The 10,084-nt window shown below is 40.3% G+C and overlaps 1 protein-coding gene across 1 annotated transcript; it reads left to right on the top strand.

The window, feature by feature from the left end:
- The first annotated feature begins 1,071 nt into the window (after window positions 1–1,071).
- On the top strand, window positions 1,072–3,330 carry LOC105452222 (tetra-peptide repeat homeobox protein 1-like). The gene is made up of 2 exons (XM_011693163.1): window positions 1,072–1,124; window positions 1,635–3,330. Exons 1-2 carry the CDS (start codon window positions 1,110–1,112, stop codon window positions 2,610–2,612), a joined length of 993 nt encoding a protein of 330 aa, XP_011691465.1. The 5' UTR covers window positions 1,072–1,109; the 3' UTR covers window positions 2,613–3,330.
- Window positions 3,331–10,084: the final 6,754 nt, after the last annotated feature.

The following is a 10,084-nucleotide window of genomic DNA, read 5'->3' as shown; positions in this document are numbered from 1 at the left end:
GAAAGGGCGTATCAACGCAGGTGTCTGTTATAGTGTTAGGTAACGCGTCTTCTGTGTTAGGTGCCCGTCACCGACAGGTTTATTCATGCATTGTCGCAAAGAAGTTTGCGACAACTTCTTTGTTACTTTATTTTCGTAAAATAATAAAACAGGATTGAAGATATTACTTTCTGACGTTTCATAGAGATTTGTAAAGAACTTTATGTTCTTATTTAACAACGTACAATTTCTTAATAACATTGCGTCACGCGCAATTTAATAATAGCTTAAATATATAAATATATAAATTTGCCTCTATTATTCACCTGTGAAGGTATGTGTATATTTCGCTAATTTCTATAACTTTTTAATAAAAGTTCTAACAATTGATTTTGATTTTTCTTCTCTATTGAATGTGTAGTAGTCGATAAGATTGTATAATCTGGGACATGATTGTGAAACATATTTGCGTTCTACAGACATATGCATGGACTGTTATATGTCGGACGTTGAAAACAATCGTGTGACATGGAAATGACATTTCCAGATATCAGAAAAAATATCGTTGGTGATAGCGACTCTACAAGTGCAGTTCAATTAAAAAAAAAAAAAACTTTGTATGACGGCTCACAATGGAAACAATAAATCTTTTCATTTGCATCATGTTAACAAACGTACAGACAAGAGTGTCATTTTAACTTTAGCTCACGCGCAAAATTTTAATTTTGTTTTTGGGACTCGTTCGTTCCTGATTTCTATAGTTATAAAAATGTAAATTACATTTTTACATAACAGTTATTTTCATAAATATATTGAAAATCCCAAGAGAGTGTCCGCCAATTAAATAAATCGTATGTACATATAATATGATAGAATAACTTACGTAGTCAAGGAGTAACTCATGAATATTCTTTTCGCCGATTTACTTAGCGAATCTCTCGGACATCGTCCCTGCATGATCAATTGCATCATTGAGGAAGTTTGGGAGGTTTAGAATGTGATGGGTCCAGATCAGAGGGCGTGTTGCAGCGAATATTTAGTGAAAGTAGTTGTATCGTCGCAGTATAAAAACCGACGAATCGATGATATGAAGCACATTCAGACTCATCTCTTCTCATAGCACGTTCACCATGAGGGCATTCATAGTGAGTAGCAAAATTTTTCATCAAACTTTTTTTACGGATATCTCAATAACGAATGTACCATAAGGAAACAAAGTTAAACCGTTTGCCATATGCAAACGTGTTGCACATAATGCAGTGCATTAAGTAAAAAAGTGCAGTTCTTCAGTCTTAATCAATTTTTTTCTATTATTATATTAACAGATATGAATATCTTTCTCTTGTGTTGTAACGTGACCGTTAAACTATTTTTACTGGAACATTAAGAGTAAACTATAGTTTAATATATTGCTTTGTTATATACATTGAATTTTTTGTTATTTACTTGCCATTCGCAAATCTATCTTATTGAAAGAAATATAAGCCTGAATATATATATTTTACAGATTACAATATAATGTCACCGTTTATGTTAATAAAATCGAAAAGATTAACGTTACAGATTTCCATAATAACACAGATCTCGCGTGACAAAAAAAATACAATCTGATAATCTCTTTTCTTGATAATAGATATCAATAATATTGCTTGCAGGTTTTATTGTTGTTTGTCTCCGCCATCGCCGGTGAAGCGACGGAGAAGAAACATGATAAACGTGCCTTTCTGCACGGAGGACCAGCGATTTATGGACATGGCGGCGCTGCGCTGAATGGACACGGATATGGAAATGGATACGGGCATGGATATGGGCACGGACATGGATATGGGCACGGACATGGATATGGGCACGGATATGGATATGGGCCTGGATATGGGCACGGATATGGGCATGGAAATGGATTTGGATATGGACCCGGAGCGATTATTGACGGAGGGCACGGAGTCGAATTCATAGGGGGAATATCGCACGGTCACGGAATATACGCACCAAGTTTCGGTGTGGCACACGGACCCGTACACCACGTGCACAAAACCATCGTGAATCGCGTGGTTCCAGTTCCGGTGCCCGTACCTCAACCAATTCCCGTTACTCGCAAAGTTCCCGTACCGGTGCCGCATCCCGTACCCGTCGAAGTGAAGCGTCCCGTCCCCGTCCCGGTACCCCAACCGGTTCCAGTCTTCGTCACCAGACACTACCCCGTTAGCGTACCCCGCCCGGTTCCAGTGCCGGTACCTCATGCCGTGCACGTACCGCACCCTGTACCGCATCCGATCCCAGTTCCACATCCGGTTCCGGTACCAGTTCACACTCCCGCCCCAATTCCATTTCCGCAACCCATACATGATCCATATCCCATTCCCGCTCAACCGATCGCTCCCATCTATCCAACCGGACCTCACGCCATACAATCAATCGGTCCCATTGGAATTGAAGCGATCGAGACGGGAACCGGCGCAATATTGGAAGGTGGACACAGTTCTGGAATTGCCGTTTCCGGTGGCATCGTGCACGGTGAGGAGTTCGGCGCCATCTCGGGTGCCATAAGCTCGGGGCTTCACTTGAGCGCTTCACTGGAGTCCGCTGAAGACGGATACTCTTATCCGATACCGGCGAAAAAATTAATCTTTTAAGTGATGCATTCGAAAGAAGAATCCGTTGCGGGCGACATCTCCAATTTGCACGCCGATACGATACATCTGCCGTTTCTCGAGACTTCGGATATACGGCACGCGGCTGGCCCGAGTCACGCCACACCCATTTATCCCGCATTTCACTTGATATTTATGGATTCGCACACTACGGAAGGTCCGCGCGAGGTCGTGCCCTCGATTAAAATTCCGCCTAAAACCGCAAAACGAAGGAGATCGAGGTACATAAATATATTGGCATTTACTTTCGTGTTGTCGACAGTGTGACAAGGGAAAGAGAGAGTGTTGCATTTTGAGAACGTGAAAGTAACACGATGCGAAATATCCAAGGAGATGAATAATCATTGCGAACGCGCGATGGAAATAAGAAATACGACGATCTACATTCACCGCTTCGATATTTCCTGTTATGGTAATCTCACGTATACGCGGGAGAAAATTGCTAATAATTCTTTCAAGATGTATCGCTCGCACGTTTACAGGTTGGATCGTATTCTAAGCACGATACAATCAATCATGTGTAACTATGTATTCCTCTCTTTTATATCTGTGAGAATATACATAAAGTATATCGTATATATACATAGACTACACTTTGGACAATTATAATTAAATTCGAATAATTATAAGTACAACTGCAAACTGTTTCATATGATTGTAAGAGAGAGAAGAATATATCTTAATTATTCGACTTTGTTAATTTAACCAGCTTTGATTGTTTCCTCTGCGCATCCTTGATACGATACCCTTATATCGGAATCCTCTCGTAAAGCAGTAACTACACGCGATATGATCCTGCGGGTTCGAGATACGCGAGTAGATTTACCCCCGATTCGAAAGTGATTAAAGTTGCTACCTCCTTACCCGCATCGCATCCCAAATTGCCGAAACTTTGACCTTGTGCTTTAGCAGACTCGACAACCACATAACCGTTTCGTACAGCCTCGGGCTCTCTAAGTACTCGAGTGCCCAATTCGTCATTTCTAACTCACATTACACGTGTATGAGTATTACAAGAAGAGTATAAAGAGGCAATTATTAATAGATAGTCGGCAGTAATGATGATTAAAGCGATGTTAATAAGCCAGAGCGAATTTGACTCTCGCCTTTACATCTTATTCTTTCCCTTTATCGTCCAGCACTATACAAATTAAAATTTTTAATTTGAGTAACCGTAAATTCGTCTGCAGGAAATATATAATATTAACATCCAATCGGAAGGATCTTCATGTTTAGCAAACCTCTCCTCCGTTCCGCATTGAAAAACTTGGATGTGTGTTGTACGCTTTTTCAGTTGCCTACCGTCATTTTCGTAATGGTATCTGTAGTCATAGAAGACGTACGTGCCTCGCCCTCACAGCAGAATCCTACCCTCCAAATTCAAGGTAAGCTACTAGTTCTTATGTATATGTATAGGGCGTCTCAAAATTACCATATCTTAATACGGGATTTAAAAATATGGCAATAACATCATGTAAGAACATAAGTAATTTTTAAATTTACTCCAGATTAAAATATACTTTGCCAAAGATTATAAAGTGAAAGTTAAAATTATAAAATATAAAAAATGACAAAGTTTTGCTTTTCTGTAATAAGAATGTACTCCAATAAAAAAATCTGACACAAAATTCAATTTATTAAAATATTTAATAATATAAACTTAGATATTCAGAAAATAATGATTTGAAAATCTATTACATTTTATTTAAAATCTTTAAATAAATCAGAAGAAAGATAATATGATCGAGACGTATGAATTTCTCTTTGATGCTTCCTGTACAGAAGGGCATGTACAAATATACCGTGTACACGCAGGTTCCCTTAGAAAGCTCCACCTGCTCCGCAAACACATTCACTTGCAGTTACGTACGTATGTGCTCTCTCCTTTTCCCCGCTGGAAAACCGACAGTCACGCACTATTTTACGACTTTCGCCAGGCCTCTGAATTAACTCGAGCTTTTCCGGGTACAAGGTTAGTCCTTTATGCACCCCCGGTCTAGAAATAAAGTACATTCCTTCTATCTACGGCGAGGCTTATGGTGTCGTTAAATCACCATCACTGATATCACTTAAAGATCTCTCTTATAATTTTTCAGCAAAATAATCCAGTAGAGAGAGTTCTTATATAATAATACTGCAAACTTACGTACAAAAGTACGAAGTCTACATATTAATGTTAAAACCTGACATACTAATAGTTATAATATATACTGTAATTTTTTTATACTTAAAGAATTTGAATAACGAGCGACATGTAGAGAAAAAGTTTTTCTATCTAATAGCTACGCAACGAATGTTCTCGTTGATTTTAATTAATTTTCTTGGCGTTTCTTGGTGAAAAATATTGTTATTCTATCGAGCAATGCACAAAAAATTATGCAGAGAGAGAAGTTGTATTAGAAGAATATTGAATGACCTAATTTACATTAGATTTTATTAATTATCACAAATTTATTATTAGTACCCGCGCATGTTTGACCAGTTAAGTAACAATTAAGATACGAGTAAATTGTAGATAATAAACGGACTCGCTTGCAATTATAACAGCTGCAATATTATTTAATTACCAAAAACGGCATAACCTTCGCGAATCCGAAATGCGCGCAAGGCGCGGCAGGAACGGAGCTAATTGTGAGCATTTATCTAATGTGAAGGATTTACAGACGATGTAAATTTATTCGCGAGACCCTCGCTTAATTACGCAGATTCCAAGGCATCTCTCGCAGCACCCCCTCGCGTTACGTAAGGCGCGCACCGGGAAAAACAGAAATTAGTCTCGTATTACGGGCCGCCGAGATATTTGCAGTAAGTAACGTTCTCGTAAGAAACGGTCCGGCTATCATTATCATTTACGGCTCGCCCTTTACGATCCATCATTAAATATATCCTAGAACGTAGGAATTCTTTTCACGGGCGCTGCGCTTTATACGCTCTTAGATACATACACCACGCTTTCTTGAGATAGAAACGAGCTTCAATAGAGCTTCGCGTTCGCGTTGTTTACAAGCGTAGCCTTGAACGATAAACGTCACGAAATTATTCGTGGAGAGGCGACGAGAGACCGCCGGTCGGGACCGCCGAGATCGAATTCGCGGGCGCCGCACCGCGTTCTTTTTCCTTCTTTTTTTTTTTTTTTGAACGAAATATCGGCGGAGCGATAAATCGTACACCGGGGGCAATCCCGGGCCGGCAAGGTTTCGCGGCGCGAGTCGCGTAATGTAGCAGAACGGAGCCGAAAAATTGTTGCCGCGATGCCCGCAACCGGGGCACAACAATCTCGGGCCGACAAGTCGCGCGCGCCGTAATGTGTTAATGACACCGACTCGGATGAAAACGACTCGTCTAGCGGCAATGAATCATCTTGAAATACGAGGAGCTTCGTCTATTTAATTACGATATCGCAATCTACCCGTACGTGTCGTCGCGTAGCCGACACGAGCAGACCGGAGCAGAGCGTCGCGCGAAAAAAGGGAAGAGACGAGACGTCCGCGCGTCAGAATCTCTTTCTTCGAATTTTATATCGCGTAGTTAACGCGGCTGATATATGAGCATAACGCTTATAAAGCCATGCGTTTTGCTGTTTCTTTTTTTTTCGTTTTTTTTTAATTCCTAAAAACGGTTGTCTGCCTTAAGCTCACCCGGCTCGTTCGGGGTTTTATGTCGGGGCGCGGACCCGCTATTTACGATCGCCATTTCGCAGCATCGGGCGCGCAGCGTTTTTCTCCTCCGGATTCACAGTCAAACGGGATCGGTAGTTAACGTCGATATTTTTGAGCGTCTCGGCCCCAGCTGACTTTTTATCGCGACGTCGAGACCTCAAGACACCTCGACGATGGCGCGCTGCAACGACGTCGCGTAGCCGCAGTTCTGGTTGCAGCGTCGTAGGCTACGCTCGGCCGTCGATACGGCGCGGCGCGGCGGCGACGAAGCGAACGGGCGAAGTGCCGTTTTATCGCTTGTTTTCGAAACGGTAAAACACACCGTAAATACGCCGTCGCGTGGACTTGTAAACAATGAAACGGCACACGTATGAAAGTTACAGGATTAAACGCCAGCCAGGATTATCGATTAGAATTTATACGGATCGTTATACGGCCGTATATAGAGTATCGTATTGCCGACGAGATGATGCACTGCGTCTCGTTTCGGAAAAACGATAAACAAGCACAGAATTAATCGCGAGAATCGCGTTTCGCGGATTTTTTTATTGCAATTTTTGCAACAAACTTGATATTCTGATCTTCATTAGTTGTCTTTCTAACTCGAAAATTTATTTAATATTCGCGATCCATTCTCGATATACGTACATCAGCAAAATTGCAAATTCTTGCTGGCGTCATGTCTTGTCGACGCAACGATTAAAGATAAGCCGAGTACCTAACCAGAATCCGGCAGGACCCTACGTTTATCCTGCTCTGTATGCGTTCAGGGAGGGCATGCTTTATCATATTCAGCAGACAATCGTCGGAATGCTAATCTTCCGTACTCCCTTAAAATTAATGATCTGTTAATGACTAATGTAATGATTTGATTTATATTTTACTCGGGTACGAATTTATTCGTACAAATCATAAAAGCAGTAAATATGTGTAAAATAACGTTATTACAAAGTCTGTCTCTGTCTCTCTTTCCCCAATCTCTATCTTTCTCCGACACATCATCCTGGTTGTCACAACATTTTAATTTTCTTCAAAAATATTCTCGTACGATTATAACATCTGACAAGTTATTAAAATATCTATGATTATGATAATGTATATCCACACACGCGTACATATAGATATTTGATATATACACATCGCAGCCGCGTAAAATTTCGTTGACGTAGAATATTAATGGAGTCCATCGTGCCATTTGACATCAATAACAAACTCAAAGAGACCTTGATAATATCATTTATATCCAGCATAATCAGGGATATCCGAATGCCGGTGGAATTTGTTGCACGTTTATAAATATTTGGGACATCACATCTGAAACAGTCCGTGAACGATTGGAAGCTTTATTTCGCCGTTCCATAATAATTCGCAGTATTGCGGAAACGAGTTAATATATTGACAGGTGACCCGTCTTCCGATCTCATCCCTCTGCTTCGAAAGCAAATTACTCGACCAAAGCGAGGAAATAGCGAGGGTTGCATTGAAAGGGTCCTTCCTGTCCACGACACGCGATGTCATATCACGTTATTGAGAGCTACTTGTCACTCCCTGCTTTGCCGTCATAGCAGGACGGGTACGTCCGATCATTCAATTAATTCGGACCTCACGCATATATCGGCGATCATCGTTCGCAAGCTCCGCACGACTAGCATTGTCATTTAATAGAGATTTCCCAAGAGTAGTGCTTGCCATCGGTTTCGTGTTCGTATTTCTCAAAAAAGCGAATGCGGCAGATGTTTTCACGGCGAATAATTAAAAATATAATGCTGTACATTTTTAATAAAATATTTTAAATAAAACGAATATACGGATGATTAAGCTGGGATCTTGTTGTGTATATACCATGTTGCAATAAAAAGTTAAGAACATATTTTATATATTACATTTTGTGTATATAGCAACAAATAATATTAAAATTGTTTTACGAAACAATTTTAATTCAATTGTATAAATATTAAATTTATTTGATGCGCAATTATGATTATATGACATGAATAATAAAAGTATTATCGATTATTTTTACTTTCTACCATAAATTCCAAAATTCAGTGTGAATATCCAATAAAACTTTATTGCTTATTGCGACGAAAAAATTTTATACTGAAACTTCATTCGAATGAAATGTAGTGGAATTTATACTTTACTCGGCAAAAATTCATGAAGATTTTAACTCTTTACTTATGCGAGATCACGCGATCTCCTGATTAATAATCTCATTAATGAATAATCGTGTTACATTTTTGCTATTCAATATATGATTGTCTTTGGATTGCCTCACTTATCATTATTCCAGAGGAAAGTCGCTCTTTGAGGGATACCCGATTCTTGTCTAGAAAAAGGGAAGAAGTGACCCTCGAACTATTGCCGTTCCTATCGCACTCTGCACCGCTCGATGCAGTCCAGTTTCATTCGAGCGTGATACAATAGCACATAGAGAGCTGAACGTGTGCCGGCCGTTTGACTGGCAGCAGTGCAGATTATTGGCCTCGTGGGTCACAGGCCTTGTACCATTGCCGTTAACCGTTCATTTATAAATGTCGTCGGTCTGACAAAGAAATTGATTACGATTGTCGTAGATAATCATCGATACTAACTCTCGTTCAGTGACCGCCGTTGTTTTCTGAACGGTCACGCAACGCGCGGAACGGGGGTTATGGAGAAACGGCTGTATACCTTTTCCGCTTTTCTCTTCCATGTCTTTCGTGTGAATTCAAGAAATTGCCGTTGCCATTTTAATACGAAAACCGATAGCGGTAAGCGGATTTCGCCGCCATCTATATATTAAAATTTATTCTTTAATTTGATCCTCTCGCGCAAAAGTCGAAGTCGAAATCTACATAATAAAATATGATGCTCAGAATTTTAATCAAATTCTGAAGCAATACTCTTATTTAATCATTAATACATTTCAAAGCAGAAAATGTTAATATTGCACCATGTAATAAAAAAGACTGTTCTAGAATAAATTTAACTTGAATATACTTAAATAAAAGATTTTAAAGCAGTATGAAATATTCTTATTAAGATGACAGTTCAGAAGCCATTTTCTACCGTTGAAATAATTTTCTGAGATATTAACAAAGATTGCAATATTATTAAACGTACAATCTATTTGAAACGATTTATAATTTGCAGCAGAATTTAGCATAAAATTCTACTTATAATTTTATATGGCGCGAAAGGTGAAAATGACTCAAAACCTCGGAGTATCTATTCATACCACATGTTTAAATAGCACACATAATTTTATGTAAGAATAACACACAAATTCGTAAATAGACTGAATAAAAAATAATAAATAAAATTCTATGTTGAAATCTGACGCGAATTTATGGATCGTCTAAAGTGGACTTAGACGAGAATCCTGGAAGAGTGAGATAGAATCTTTAGAAGCCGGGGAACGCGTGGAGCCTTCTCATTCGGGGTTTAAGAGAAAAGCTCCCGAAGTTTCGTCGAAATTCTGAAATTCTCAAATTTTCTCACCGGGAAGATTTCGGGCGAACAAGTTGAATTTCCTCGCAAGATCCTCGCGCCCCTGTCGCAACGAGACCGATCCACCCCGGCGGCGGCGGCTGTTGCATCCTGACGTAGTCCACGGGCGATCTCGCCGGCTTTGAAATTGCACGTTGCGTCTGCGGAGTAGCGGCGGGGGGATCAAGAAGCCCCGCCGCAGGTGGGGAGAGAACGAGACTCACTCGGCGGCGGCGTCAGTGCCGGCAACGGAGAGGGGCGAGAGCGGTTCGTGAAGAGTAGACGAGTGGGGGCTCCCTCTGGTGGGTGTCTCGTGTCAGTCGA

Source organism: Wasmannia auropunctata, unplaced genomic scaffold (genome assembly GCF_000956235.1).
Source record: "Wasmannia auropunctata unplaced genomic scaffold, wasmannia.A_1.0 LD336036.1, whole genome shotgun sequence".
Lineage (NCBI taxonomy): Eukaryota > Metazoa > Arthropoda > Insecta > Hymenoptera > Formicidae > Wasmannia > Wasmannia auropunctata.
Note: the sequence above shows the minus strand (reverse complement) of the source record. Positions and strands in the feature narration are given on the sequence as shown.